Raw genomic sequence first — 15,678 nt, 5'->3', positions numbered from 1 at the left:
GTGTACCATAACATATTTAGCAATCATTTATTTCCATGTGGTTTTTGACTGTTCTTTCACTACTAGTGCCCAGAGCAAGTTAAATCCACAATCATGCTTGTCTTTCTGCTCCTCGCATCAATGTTTCACCAAGGTAAGGGAATAACTTTTACTATATCTATGACAGCAGTTTGGATAAAAACAAATAAATGTAAATGTAACTAATGATAACTAATGGTTTCTCCCAAATTGGGCAGTTTTTGTGGGCAGTATTGTTGTTCCACCTGAAAAATGTTTTAGAGCTGCAAGTGATCTGGGATGCAATATAGCCATTGTCAAATTGATGTGTGAGTGATCTCATGCTCATGTTCAGTGAACACTTTTATTTAAGGTCTTACAGTGGTGGGCTATGGAGACAACTTCATCACTGCCTTTCCAGAGAACATTGGTTTCTTCTATCCGTCTGGTACCATTAAACGTCTAAAGGTCACGGCCCTTCATGACAACACTAACATCAAAGTCTTCTACAAAAACACACAGAAAGACCAACTAATTCCAAAGTCAGGGCAGACCACGAGTGTTGTGTTTCCAATGTCTGCTGAAATAAATCAACTAGGCTCCTCGATTTTATCTGTCAGAATTACCAGTGACAAAAACATCACAGTGGTTTCTATAAATCAGCGGGCAGGCAGCACCCAGTCCTATGTCGTCCAGCCAACGGTAAATCTCGGCACAAACTATTTGATCCCTTTGCTGGATTACCCAGAGTATCTTGAATTTTTCGACCTACCTAGGCTTGTCAGTACAACCATGAGATACAGCTCATTCAAGTTACTCATTATCAATGCGGTGGACAGTCAAAACGATGTCACTATAGTCAAGCAAACATCAACATCAGGTACTCACGAACAAGAGACGTTCAGTATGGATTCCTACCAGCTGGTCCAGCTTCAGACCAACGGTTCTGTTTTGAGGGTCAAATCGAGCAAAGAAATCGCTGTGATATTGACCCACCCATGTGTAGAGACTCAGAGCTGTAACTGTAACATGGTAATAAATCAGATTCTTCCCTCAAAGTTTCAGGGTCGGAGCTTTATCGTACCTTCCATCTTCAGCAATTCCGAGACCAAGTTACTTATGCTGTCAGAAAACACGTCCTCGCTATTTCACAATGGTAACCAGCTACAGGCTACTCCCTCAACGCTTCTGCCATTTTCAGACCTGCAGAAATCCCAGCTGGTAAATGCAACAGAGCGAGTGTCCCTCAGGCTTTTCAGTCCGGGCGTCATTGTGGAGTTGATCCCAGAAACCATGTTTTTTGCTTGCTTCCTGCTGCAATTTTCTTCAACAAATGGCAAGGTATTGGTGATCGCTGAAACAGACAGTAAAGATGATGTGCACACACATAGTGGTTTGCTCTCAGCATCTGACTGGACTGAAATCGCTGGCACAAACTACTCTTCGGCTGTTGTAACTATGCAAGATCAAATTGCCACAATCTGGCATCCAACATCAAGGATTGGCGTTTATATGCTGGAACATATGTCTGCAAAAGTAATGTTTGGAGGCCCGGCTATACCAATCAATGAAAAACCAGGTAAAAGATCTCATTTGAAACGAATCTCTATCTATCTGTCTATCTGTATGTCTGTCTGTCCTTCTGTCCGTCTGTGTGTCTGTCATTTCTAATAGACATTCTCAATTCAATTTTGAATGGCTGGTGGAAGGCAAAAGGTAAAAATCTGTTCATTTGTTCATGCATTCAGATCTTCATGGCTGTGTGTTAGTTCCTGGAGCATTTGCAATTGGAAAGGACCCTCTGAATTGGAAAAAGTCTCGTGAGTACTGCATGAATAATGGAAATCAGTTTGCCTGTCCTATAACTAAATCTGTCCTTAAGGACATGGCTGATAACCTGACCAAGGAGGATGGGGATGGCTGGATTGGTCTCCGGCGCAGTTTACTAACTACAGACTGGTACTGGCAGGAGGAGTATGAGCCCCCAATCTCTGTGAATTACATTAACTGGGATGAGGCGCATCCACTGGCTGTTTTGAAGGGCTTATGTACTTCAGTGTCCCTTGACCCTAAAAATGATTTCAAATGGCACAGTGCACGCTGCTGTGATGAAAAGAAGCCAGTCTGCTACAAAAGGCCAGCATACCTCAATCCTTCACAACAATTGTTGGAAATGTACGTTTAGTGCTTGTTAGTAATGCTATTCTTTAGGTTCATTAAGTTCATATTTGCATAACCACCTGCATATCTGAGCTGTTAGATTTATTTTATATACATGATAAAATTATATAAAGTTAAGGTTATATGAAGCAATTGTGTTGATACCATAAATGTATAGAGGCATTTTGAATTCAACTGTTTTTCAACTTAGCTTAGACATTGACTCAAATGGAAGCAGGAATTAGATCTGGAAGTTATGAATGCCACATTAACATTAAAATGTATATCATTAATAAAATGAACAAAATATTATAATCAACGTACAACTTTAAAGGGTTGTATATAACAAATTGTGTATATAACAAAATAAAATTGTATAAAGTATAACATTTAGTGTCAATCATGAGATATAATGCATTGTATTTTTTATGCATGCAGTCCTTATTTGTGCCTTAAGTATTTATTTTCATTGCTGTCACATTGTTCTGTATGCTTGACCCCAAACCATCTACATTTAGGCCTATAACTTTTGAAAACTATAAGATTTAAAGATATCTGTTGATTAAATGAAAAAATTAGCTTTCATAAAACAGGAAATTTCACCAGTAGCATGCAAATATGCCACCTTTATGTTCCCTTGTATAACACATCATGTTTTGATAAAATATTCTTCACTGGAGGCAGTGTTGAGTGCTTTTTGTGCAAATTATGCATCCTCCTAAATGCAAATTCTCATTAACCAAGGCAGGATAGATGTGGGTATTTATAAAAGCACTAATCTGTTGGAAAGCTACTTTATAAATATGCATGCAAAACAACTATATGACATACTGTACATTTAGGCTACTGATGGCTGTATAGTGAAGATCAAGATTTTGTCCTTTTGCAGTGTTTCAGTGGTACGGATGCTATGATCAGTGGTGTCACTAGACCCTTTTTACTGGGACACGAGCCCCAGTAAAATATTAGGGTAAGATGGGCAAAGATGCCTCTTTTAAGAACAATGTGCATTTACTTTTAAACTGTAACAGATTGAGATATAAGTTTAAGATGATCATGCATTGTGTTATTAAAGGCAGGGCAGGTGATTTGGTTCAAAAACCATTTGTATTATGCTGGTTGAAAGTCTCTTGACATCCTGATAGCAATCACTAAGTTAAGTGTTTTTTATTGTAGGCTATTTATATGTATTTATATAGTCTGTGGAAGGCGTAGGACCATAAAAGTTTGTCCAGTCATATAGGCTGTCCTACCTGCCTGTCAATGTTTGTATTTGTTTGCATACCTCCATTGCAGGGAGGGTGGAAATTATGCTTTCAAAGCTAGCTTGCTATTAGCCTCTCTGAAATCGCCTACCCTACCTTTAAGGGAAATAAACAGAAATATGTGCTCATTTGGTTGCTATAGCACAAAATGTAGTAAAATTATTCAAAAAGGCAAGAAGCCCCTCTGCCTTGTTTTAACAATTTTGTTAAATAATTGAATAACGGATGACAGACAAGACGGAATCCAAGTAAAAGACATTAATATGAGAGGTAAATTTATTCAATGACTTGTACTTCTATGCAAGCATATGAAAGTTTACATATTTTATTGACTATATTTTAATCAAAGATATGTCATAATAGCAACACTATGATTCAGATTCATTTAATAAAAAATATATAAAAACAATAAAAGGATAAAAATATTACCTCTTTTTTCTTACTTCAAAATTAATATCTAAAAACACTGATGTCTCCACAAAGATCACTATTTTTTAAAGAGAAATTTGATCAATTAACCTCAAAACTGTTTCGACTGACTAAATCTCAAAAACTGTTGTTGATCTTCAGATAAAATGACAAAATTAAAAATAGACTAATGTCTATGGTCAAGAGGAAAAAATAAGTTTGAGGGGTTATCTTGCCCCTGGGCACAGGGCCACATTAAGATCTCACTGGGCCCTGAGTTATGACTTACTGCAGGGCCCCCCTTCACAATAATGATATACATATAGCTTTAAATAGGATTTTTATCTTATCAACATTTTTGATACCAATTTCAATATCACATACACAAAATAATAATACTAGGCTAAGTAAAAACAAGCTTACTGAAGACAAGTAAACAGTCACAAATTATACTAAGATACATAAGAAATCGACCTATTTAAAAAAATTCAAGAAACTGACTAAGAAATATTATATCGTATAAAGTAAACGTACAAATAGACTGAATAGTCTTCACTCTATAAATTCAAAATAAATTAATTCTTATTTATTTTACAAAAGTGATTCAGTCAAGGACAGTGAGTGATTTTCTTTCTGATGTTTGATTTACATTATTGACACAAATGGCAACAGCAGCTATATTAGGCTGCTTTAGAGGAACAGTTCACCCAAAAATTATAATTCTGTTGTTGTTCTAAACCTGTATGAGTTTCCTTCTGCTGTTGAACGCAAAATAATATATTTGGAACAATACTGGTAACCAAACAGTTTCTGTGCCCCCATGACTTCCATAGTATGAAAAAAAATAAAAAAATACACTATTGGAGTCAATGGGGATCAGAAACTTTCTGGTTACGAACATTCTTCAAATTCAAAATATCTTCTTTTATGTTAAGGAGAACAAAGAAATACATACATGTTTAGAACAACTTGAGGCTGAGTAAATGATGACAGTATTTTCATTTTTGGGTGAACTATCACTTTAAGATCTCATCTACTACTACACATGCTTTATCTTTAAAAACCCTCGTCTGATGGTGGAGTTTGGTTTACTGACCTAATAACTAAGCAGTTTCCCTCATAAAATGTCAGCAGTCATGTCTATGTTTTCTATCAGTTGTTTAGAATCAGAGATAACGATTCGAGAAAGAATCACTATCGATAACCCAAAAAATGATAATTCTGTTGTTGTTCTAAACCTGTATGAGTTTCTTTCTGCTGTTGAACGCAAGATAATATATTTGGAACAATACTGGTAACCAAACAGTTGCTCGGCCCCCATGACTTCCATAGTATGAAAATTAAATAAAAAAAATACACTATTGGAGTCAATGGGGATCAGAAACTTTCTGGTTACGAACATTCTTCAAATTCAAAATATCTTCTTTTATGTTAAGGAGAACAAAGAAATGCATACATGTTTAGAACAACTTGAGGCTGAGTAAATGATGACAGTATTTTCATTTTTGGGTGAACTATCACTTTAAGATCTCATCTACTACTACACATGCTTTATCTTTAAAAACCCTCGTCTGATGGTGGAGTTTGGTTTACTGACCTAATAACTAAGCAGTTTCCCTCATAAAATGTCAGCAGTCATGTCTATGTTTTCTATCAGTTGTTTAGAATCAGAGATAACGATTCGAGAAAGAATCACTATCGATCTATTCGGTCAAATGGGTTTGTAAAAAGTGTGAAATAGTTTGGGATTGACGTTGATTCATTCAGACAGACAGTTCGCTCACGCATGGGATCGGCTGTGACAAGTTCCTGATTCTGAACGCTTGGTGGCGCTGTGTCCTAATAAATAACTCTTGTTGACGTTCTGCGCTGTTACAGAATAATTGAATTTGATAAGTAATTTGACATCTTAAAGGGATTATCCTCCTCGTGCCATCTGTGGTCATTGCTTGAGCTGGCCTATTTTTGCACAACAAAATATTAAATAAATGCATATGATTAATGCATAAGTGAAAAATAAAGTAAAAATAAAGAATATTAATAGGTAAAATCGATAACTTGAAAAATTAAGTTACAGTATATGCCAACAAGACCTGCTATTTGCACTTAGTGTAAATAGACATTCCGAAATGTTTTCTTTGACTCGCTCGGGCCCGTGCCCATCATTGGATAATCCGGCCCTGAAACTACACTTCCCATGAACATGTGCGGCACTTTACGGCATATTGTCACATTATCGACAGCGTACGTCACACGCTGTTACATGAGGATTATGTGAATTGTAGCGTAACATTTTAATTTCGTAAACTGTGTCGTTTTGCTTGTAGTTAACTCAGTATTTGAAAAAGACTGTCGAATCTCAGAGGCCGCAGTTTATTCATATGGAACGACAAAAGCCCGCATTTTTCAGAAAAACAGCTGCAGATATCTGAACCGGTTAGCAAGATCGCTACTTTAGCAAAGGACGGGAAAGTAAGTTTGCAATACATTTAATGTGCCACTCTGAATAATAATGCTGTTTTCGAATGATTAAATGTATATTTTAAATAGAGAACACATTTTTGTAATAAACTGTATTCATTTAAAACATTTAAGTCACTTACTCTGAGCTGTCATTGATGAAAATCACCCTTGTTCAAGAGTACACTGTCTCAAAAATTGTAATTTATGAATAAAAAAATAAAAATGGACCTAGGTGTTTGGTCTTTGAAACCAACATACAAAATAGTTGGTAAAGAAAACACTTTACCAATTGGTCTTATACTGGTACAGTTAAAGATTTTTTTTGAGGGGATGTTTTTGCAAAACAAACTACTCATACACAGTCATTAGATTTACCTTTTGTCCTTTTTAATTTCACAGGTAAAGGCTACATGATATGGAGAACTACAGAAAAGCACGTACAGTCGAGCAGCCCTCCCTGTGTCCATTCCCCGACCTGCCCAGCGACACTGCAGAAGTTCGAGTGAAGGATGGCAGCAAAATCCGAAACCTCATGAGGTTTGCTTTAAGCCGTATGGAGGAGAAAACAGCCTCCGCAGATCATCCAGGCCCTCATGAAGGCCCAGAGGTGAGCGTTGGGTCGGGGGAGAATCTGTGCCGTCAAATCGTGTTCACGGGTGTGGGTCAGAGCGTGGCTAAAGCCATCACATGTGTGGAGATCATGAAACGGCGTGTACACGACCTACACCAGAACACCAAACTGGTCTATCGCACAGTTCAGGAGGTCTGGGAGCCCCTAGAGCCTGAGGCCGGGTTGGACAGTCTCACAGTCAGCAGAAATGTACCCAGTATATGGGTTCTGCTCTCCAGAGACTCACTTGATAAGAACCAGCCGGGTTACCAAGCTCCAGGTTCTTTTGATGCTTTGTGGGCTCAGGCTCTCAAAGAGGAAGCAGCAACTCCGAAACATGGACAGAGAAGGAAGAGGGGTGGAACAGGGACTGGAAGGACAGAAGGGGCTGGGAGAGGAAAGTGTCCACGCAAGCCACGAAAACCTTTTGGTCATGCTGGGGGTGGGCAGGATTAAATCAGTGTTGCATCTTACTGCCATAGCTTGGTTCATAATGAGTATATTTTCCCTTTTGAAGTACCGTATCTTGAAAATGTCTGTCATAAATATGGGAGTTTTAAAGGGTATGTAATGACAAGTCCCTTTATAGTTCACCTAAAAATAAGATTCTGTCTTTATTTATTCACCCTTAACTATTTCTGTAAATAAATGAGACTGACTTCAGAAAAACCTCACTCTAAATCTCTCCATTGAAATATTGTGCCAAAGAGACAAGAATTTTTATACATCAGCATGTTTTTTTCCATTAAAATATCTTACTGGAAAAACAGTTATTCTGTAGTTTTTTTTTGTAGAGATGTCTTGATTATGTATACTGATGTTTTTCAGTGTATATGGTATAAATTGTTTTTAAAAAATTGTTAGAAAAATACATATTTGTCCAGATTGGTGATCATATGTAATCACTGTTGAAATGTATATATACAGGCGCATCTCAATAAATTAGAATGTCATGGAAAAGTTAATTTATTTCAGTAATTCAACTCAAATTGTGAAACTAGTGTATTAAATAAATGCAATGCACACAGACTGAAGTAGTTTAAGTAGACTGAAGTCTTTGGTTCTTTTAATTGTGATGATTTTGGCTCACATTTAACAAAAACCCACCAATTCACTATCTCAACAAATTAGAATACTTCATAAAACATTTTTAGTGAATTGTTGGCCTTCTGGAAAGTATGTTCATTTACTGTACATGTACTCGATACTTGGTAGGGGCTCCTTTTGCTTTAATTACTGCCTCAATTCGGCTAAGGTCTTATGTAGACAGGTGTGTGGCTTTCCTAATCAAGTTCAATCAGTATAATCAAACACAGCTGGACTCAAATGCAGGCGTAGAACCCTCTCAAGGATGATCAGAAGAAATGGACAGGACCTGAGTTAAATATATGAGTGTCACAGCAAAGGGTCTGAATACTTAGGACCATGTGATATTTCAGTTTTTCTTTTTTAATAAATCTGCAAAAATGTCAACAATTCTGTGTTTTTCTGTCAATATGGGGTGCTGTGTGTACATTAATGAGGGAAAAAAATTTACTTAAATGATTTTAGCAAATGGCTGCAATATAACAGAGTGAAAAATTTAAGGGGGTCTGAATACTTTCCGTACCCACTGTATATATAAAATATTATTATTATTATTATATATTATTTTTAAGGTGAAACAGGTGGATTTTTATTGCTGCTTCAGGAAGAAATTCAAACCATGAAGCAAACAAACACCATACACTTGATATTTGTTTTGTTTTTTGCAGATTTGATAAACATAGTAAGTGCCAGGCTAAGGTTTTCATGTCAGAAGAATGAAGATAGGTAATGTTTAGCCACTAACCCTTTCCAATTTTTTATGCAAAATAAAGGAAATTGTGTATTTTGAATACCAAATATGTCTGTGCCGAAAATACACAAATGTGGCCTTGAAGGGCTGTGACCAAACACCAGTGTTTTTAAATGGCACAGCTCAAAGCCTGAAAGCATGCAGATTGGGTGTTGTTTTTTTATATAATTCAGTTGAAAAACGTATGTTGCTTGATCAGATTTTAGGCATATCAGCAGCAGTGGAGAATTTAAGTCAAAACTTGAAACAAATTTCATGCTTTCCCACCACAGACTGCTTGTCAGAGTAAAGTACAAAGACAGTGAACGCTTGAGAGAAATATGGAGCTTTATGTTGTATATTCATTAAGAAATTTCTATTTTGTAAAATTCTGAAAAAAAATTCAAACAAAATAATTGAGGGTTGTGATGTGTAGATATAAACACAATTTTCAGTTCGGTTGCTGATGAAATTGTAACACTGTTTTCCTTTGAGGACTGTTTTGGAACAAGTATTTTGAGTGAATAAAGTGTCTTACGAAGGTTTTGGTGAATTTCTAGATCTGTAATATGAAACTTGTTGATCTTAAGACACAAACCTTTCTATAATCATATGCAAAACCACATGGGGAGAAGAGAGAGGAGTTTTTGAATGTCAAATGTTCTTTTACTGAATGAGCAGTGAACGCACGGCTTATTCTGTTCAGATAGAGAAAGAGTGCTGGCCACGATAAGGTAGGATGTTTTAACATTTGTGGCAGTGAAGCAAACAATCTCATTTATTAATTTATGTTTGAATTAGGTAAACTGTGTAAATATTTCTGAATGTTCTCCTTAAAAGTGATCTTTGGGATGCAGGCATAGCACTTTATCAATATTTAGAGTAGTATTTTTCTTTAGAATATAATTTTTCTAATCTAAGTTTAAGCAGAGCAATTGGTTGTCTTTATAGACCATTGTAAAGTCTGTAGAAATTTTATAAGAATTTAAGCAAATGACAAATCGGTGGAAACGAACTCGTGGTTGCTGTTGATTAACTTCAACTGATGCATTTATCTGAAAGAATCAAAAAGATTTAATACAGCCTCCTAGATATTAACTAATATTTGTTTCTAGTTTTTAGTACACTTTGTATGAAATTCTAAAACCTTTTAGTATTTAATATATGTGACCCTGGACCACAAAACCAGTCTTAAGTGTCAATTTTTCGAATTTCAGATTTATACATCATCTGAAAGCTGAATTAATAAGAAAAAATTTATAATTTTGACACATACAATGTATTTTTTGCTATTGCTACAAATATACCACAGCGACTTAAAACTGGTTTTGTGGTCCAGGGTCACATATGACTACTCGATGTAGGGCTGCTCAACACAATTTTATAGACTGAAGAGTAAACTATTAATGTTGTTCATTAGGATTATGTTTTCTATATTCTTGATGGCTATAGTTAAAAAAAACAATTTATTACTTTTTTAAAATTTGTTTCTTGTTTGTATCTTGAATTTAATTTTCAGTGCTTTCTGAATCTGAACACATCTAAGGACATTAGTGTCAGTAGATGTACTTCTGAATGAATTGTATGTATTTGAAAGAAAATAATACCTTTGTTCAGCAAGGCATTAAGCCGATCAAAAGTTAGATATTTCTAAAGTTACAAAAAAATTAAGTTTCAAATATACGCTGTTCTTTTAAACTTTATATTCATTAAAACATTTCTGAAGAATGAAGTAATGGCTGCTGAAAATCCAGCTTTGCTTAGGAATAAATTAAATTTTAAATAGGGATGCACCGATATGAAAATTTTGGCCGATACGATAACCGATTATTCTTTATTTTTGAAAGCCAATAACCGATATGTTGGCCGATAAATCTATATCCAAATTGTTATATACTTTTTGAGAGCCTGATTACAAAAAAGGTCTCATCATTAAAAGCCACATCCCAAACACTTCAACATAAGCAGCCTAGTTTGAACGGTGTACGTTTTAAAAATATTTTTACTCTCCCATTACCATGTATTAAGACAGAAAACTGATCTTTAAATTAAATTATAATATTGCACAATATTACTTTGTACCATATTTTTACCCCCCCCCCCCACACACACACAAAAAAGAGCAACTTCAAATGAAAGACAAAACATATTGAAAGCAGGTATTTTACATAGTCTTGTTTCTAGTTTGACTAACTGTAAGAAGAGCTTCCTCAGTGGAAAATATGGTTTACTGTTGTCTGCATATGAATTTTGTATAATAAACACTGGATCAACGAAGCGTTTTAAAAAAATAATTTGTCATTTACTATTTTTTTTGGCAGCTTAGTGCACAGCAACTGAAACCAACTTCACACAAGGTGGAGCTGCACATGCAAAATACGCAGTCATGTTGGCTGTTCTTTTGACCATTTTGATGTTTAGTCAAGGTAAATAGTGCATATAGACAAATCTTTTGTTTTGAATTATTTAAAGGAACACTCCACTATTTCTGAAAATAGGCTCATTTCCCAACTCCCCTAGAGTTAAACAGTTGAGTTTTACCTTTTTCGAATCCATTCAGCCGATCTCCGGGTCTGGCGGAAGCACTTTTAGCTGTAGCTCAGTACCATGGGTGCAGCAGGCGCAATTATATTACTCAGCGCCTGAAAATAAGCTTATTGGAAGTTACCTAGCTGGGACTATTTTCAGGCGCTGCGTAATATCATTGCGCCTGGTGCACCCATGGTACGGCAGCAAAGTTCCTTGATTATTACACCGGAATGAGAGTATAGTTCCTAGCCATATCGGCCTACAAAATCGCAACTTTTCATTTTCCGTCAGTCTTCGTACATGATGTAACTACAGAATAGTCAAGTTTTAAATGGGGAAAAATATTGAAACTCGTAGGTCATTTTTGAGCGAGATGCTAACGGTCTAATCAGATTCAATGATCTATGCTAAGCTACAGCTAAAAGTGCTACCGCCAGACCCGGAGATCGGCTGAATGAATTCGAAAATGGTAAAACTCAACTGTTTAACTCTAGGGGAGTTGGAAAATGAGCCTATTTTAAAAAATAGTGGAGTGTTCCTTTAATATAATTACTAGGGATGCACCAATACCAATTCAGGACACCAAACATTTTGAACTTTAAAAAAAAAAATGTTATTCAATTGATTGTGCTCAAGTCCTATCCTTGAAATTGCTGTAATAAATATTGCAATTGGCCATCTTTTTAATCGTTCATGTTTAAAAAATGTGATGTTCTCAAATTGTTTGAAATTTTAAAGTGCAATTATGCCAATATATTCAGAATACTGATGATTATATTGATACCAGATACAAGTAATTACCCTGTTGGTGCATCTGTAGTGATTATCACTGGCTGAAAATTAGTTTGAAATTTGAAACGAACATGATTATTAGACTGATGAACATTCACAGGGCTTTCAATGGACAATCGTGGGACGAGTTTCATCACTGCATTCCCCGAGAATATTGCTTTTTATTATCGGAAGACCTTTAACCTATTCAAAATCACTACCCTTCACCCAGACACTACGATCAATGTCACCTATATGGCCAGCGGCAACGCCACCACAAATGCAAGCCTTGCAAATGGAACCGTTTGGACTTTGAATTTGACAAAGGAGGTTGAAGAATCCCAGTTTGTGTCTTCCAATAAGACATTTCGAATCACCAGTGATAAAAACATCACAGTGGTTTCTGTGAGTGGATGGAAGGGGGGATTCCAGTCTCACGTTGTCCAGCCTGAACAAAATCTGGGAAAGGTGTATCATGTTCCCTCTTTGGATTACACCAAGATAGCCGTGTCCTTTAACCTTATGATGACATCAAATGTCAGACTCCTCCCTTTTAGGCTGATGATTATCAATGCAGTGGGCATGGACAACAATGTCATCATCAAACAGGTAGATGAAAGAGGTCAGAGCCAAGAAAATACAATAATGCTCGATCCTTACGATCTTTACCAGATTCAAATTAATGGGACTGTGAGAGAAATCAATGCAGAGGACAAAGTGGCTGTGATTCTGACCCATCCGTGTTTTGACAGCAAAAACTGCTCATGCAACATGATTCTGAACCAGCTCCAACCATTTGTGTTAAATGACAAGACAGACATATTCCCCATGCCCCCCTTCTTCAGGGCCAAACAGCTACTTGTGACAACAAATCAACCCTTCAGGGTCTGTCAGGGTTATTTTACTACTTGTACTAATGTCAGTGTACAAAAATCTTCAGACATCCTGCCATTATTACCAAATTTTATGGATGGGGCCTCACTTATTTCTACTTCCATGCATGTTTCCCTTCGATTAGTTAGTCCTGGACTCATTCTAGACCTCATTCCGATAAGCATGTTCTCTGGGTGCTATCTGGTAGATTTTAATTCCTCAAGCAGTGGGGCCTTGGTGATTGCTGATACACCCAGCGTTGATGGTGTGCGAATGAACGATCAGCCTTTGCCTTCATACATCAACTGGAGCGTTATGGATGACACGGAGTACTCTTGGGCTCTAGTGGTCGCAGAAAGGTTAAGCACAATCTGGCATCCTTCTGCAAGGATTGGTGTTTATATGTTCGAACGCTTGGAGTCTAACAATACCTATGGGAGCGCAGCAACAGTTATAAGTATGGACCCAGGTTAGTGTTTAACCGTAATTAAATTCTACACATATTTGCTACTGTATTTATGTATTTATATGTATGGGATACCCTAATGCACGGCTATCTGCCCCCTTTAAATCAGAAGTAGTTTTAAGAAGTTTAAATTTGAAGTAGCCTAACTAAACACAGCTTTATTGTTTGCAGAGAGAGATGCGCAGACGCAGGTAGCCTAACTCACACAACTGTTATTTCTCTCTCTCTCTAGATCGATCAATAATTAATTCAAATAAATGTGGTCTTGCCGCATTATTTCATCTCTGTGTCTGATTTGAAGGGGGCAGATAGCCGTGCATTATCCCTTACATATAATTATAGTTATATATGATTTATATTATATATAAATGTATATTACATATATTTCTTAAATATATACATGTATGTGCATGTATTTATATATACACATATAAATATACACAGTCCACACACATATTATGTAAACACAAACTTTTATTTTGGTGTGATTAATTGTGATTAATCGATTTTATAAGCCATATATATAATTAATCACACCAAAATAAATAAAATATGATTTCAGTTCTTCTGCTTTAAAATGTTATGTTTATTTCAGTTTATTGCAGTTTCTTTGTTGTGCAGTTTACTAGCAATTTGAAAATGGTTTCCACATATTTTTCAGTGTAGAATATGATTATATTCTTTAAATATTTACTATATCGTAATAATAATATACATATATGATATATATTTATTTGTTTATAATATTCTCTTTATAATATACAGTGGGGCAAAAAAGTATTTAGTCAGCCACCAATTGTGCAAGTTCTCCCACTTAAAAAGATGAGAGAGGCCTGTAATTTTCATCATAGGTATACCTCAACTATGAGAGACAAAATGAGAAAAAAAAATCCAGAAAATCACATTGTAGGATTTTTAAAGAATTAATTGGTAAATTCCTCGGTAAAATAAGTATTTGGTCACCTACAAACAAGCAAGATTTCTGGCCCTCACAGACCTGTAACTTCTTCTTTAAGAGGCTCCTCTGCCCTCCACTCGTTACCTGTATTAATGGCATCTGTTTGAACTCATTATCAGTATAAAAGACACCTGTCCCTATATAACTTTATATATAAAATATGATTATATGCATTTATATATATACCTTTTTTTTAAAATTTTTTTTTAATGAGATTGTTTTGCTGTTGCTGTGCTTCTAGCTTTTTGTATGTTTTTTTTAGTCATGAGGTCCAAATTAGGAGCTTTTTTTTTTTTTTAACAAACTCTACCCCCTTTCTAGTGGCTGACAGTATAATAATTGACCGCGTAGTCAGGTTAATTGGTAGCAGTATGATTATAAATAACATTTATAAATAATAAATGTTTTTTTCTTTCTTTTTCTTTTTTTAAACAATTATGTATAATACTAACTGAATATTTGTTTGTGTGTTTAGATCGTTATGGCTGTCTGGTGACTCCGGAGATGTTTGTACTTGGTGAAGATGAAATGAGCTGGTCCATGTCCCATGAGTACTGCACGGAAAATGCTGATCTGTTTGCCAGGCTCAACAATAGAAGCAGCCAGGATAAGATGGCCTCAAACATGGCAGTCATAGACCCCACGGAGGGCTGGATCAGTCTGCGCCGCAGCCTGTACTCAGCAGAGTGGTATTGGCAAAACGAAGGCAATTTCTCATCCAATGTGGACTTCACTTACTGGGAGAACGGACAGCCTGAAAGGCCGGAGAAAGGCTTGTGTGCCACAGTTTCCCTGGATCCCAACAAGAACTTCAAGTGGAAGAGTGCTCGCTGCTGTTCTAAAAAGAAACCTATTTGCTATATCGAACCAAAATATCTCACCTTTTGAGATACTTTGTAATAAGCAGATGTCTTAATTACAATACTTGTAAAGGGATCTCCAAAATGTCCATGTTTATTTTTTTGTTTTCAGAACTGTGTTTAGGGATCAATATAGATTGGTTTTACTTTCATAATTAACATTTATCTGTCTATACTTAGTTAGGCCCCTATATTAGACTAGATTTAGAAAATGTTATCTGGTGGGCAATGAAATTGATCTAGCAATGTAATTAGCAGTGAAACTATTAAAAATTAGTAAGTGGAGATGCATTTTGAGGTGTATCCAGGCTAAGATTTAAACGATGATTATTATCAAAGAATGTTAAAATAGATTATTAAAGAATGTTAATAGAACAACAATGAGTCCTGTTGACTTTTTAAAAATAAATAATGTCATAAGCTTTATTTTATTTTACTTTTTTAGCCCTTTATTTTAAAAATCTTTAAAGTTATAAAATGGTACTGCAAGAGTCAAGTTGCA

The 15,678-nt window shown here is 35.8% G+C and overlaps 3 protein-coding genes across 3 annotated transcripts; all 3 read left to right on the top strand.

Annotated features, from left to right (window-relative positions):
* Nucleotides 1–68: 68 nt before the first annotated feature.
* LOC107592892 (IgGFc-binding protein-like) lies at nt 69–2,467 on the top strand. The gene is made up of 3 exons (XM_016282471.1): nt 69–133; nt 371–1,576; nt 1,746–2,467. Exons 1-3 carry the CDS (start codon nt 94–96, stop codon nt 2,180–2,182), a joined length of 1,683 nt encoding a protein of 560 aa, XP_016137957.1. The 5' UTR covers nt 69–93; the 3' UTR covers nt 2,183–2,467.
* Nucleotides 2,468–6,015: 3,548 nt separating this feature from the next.
* Nucleotides 6,016–7,630, top strand: LOC107592013 (ribonuclease P protein subunit p25-like protein). Its single transcript, XM_016281353.1, has 2 exons — nt 6,016–6,302; nt 6,693–7,630. Exon 2 carries the CDS (start codon nt 6,709–6,711, stop codon nt 7,357–7,359), a length of 651 nt encoding a protein of 216 aa, XP_016136839.1. The 5' UTR covers nt 6,016–6,302; nt 6,693–6,708; the 3' UTR covers nt 7,360–7,630.
* Nucleotides 6,822–15,439, top strand: LOC107592006 (uncharacterized). The gene is made up of 4 exons (XM_016281339.1): nt 6,822–6,900; nt 11,041–11,145; nt 12,141–13,361; nt 14,792–15,439. Exons 2-4 carry the CDS (start codon nt 11,106–11,108, stop codon nt 15,202–15,204), a joined length of 1,674 nt encoding a protein of 557 aa, XP_016136825.1. The 5' UTR covers nt 6,822–6,900; nt 11,041–11,105; the 3' UTR covers nt 15,205–15,439.
* The last annotated feature ends 239 nt before the right edge of the window (nt 15,440–15,678 follow it).

Source organism: Sinocyclocheilus grahami, unplaced genomic scaffold, assembly GCF_001515645.1.
Source record: "Sinocyclocheilus grahami isolate Dianchi unplaced genomic scaffold, SAMN03320097.WGS_v1.1 scaffold9.1, whole genome shotgun sequence".
In the NCBI taxonomy this organism is placed as follows: domain Eukaryota; kingdom Metazoa; phylum Chordata; class Actinopteri; order Cypriniformes; family Cyprinidae; genus Sinocyclocheilus; species Sinocyclocheilus grahami.
Note: the sequence above shows the minus strand (reverse complement) of the source record. Positions and strands in the feature narration are given on the sequence as shown.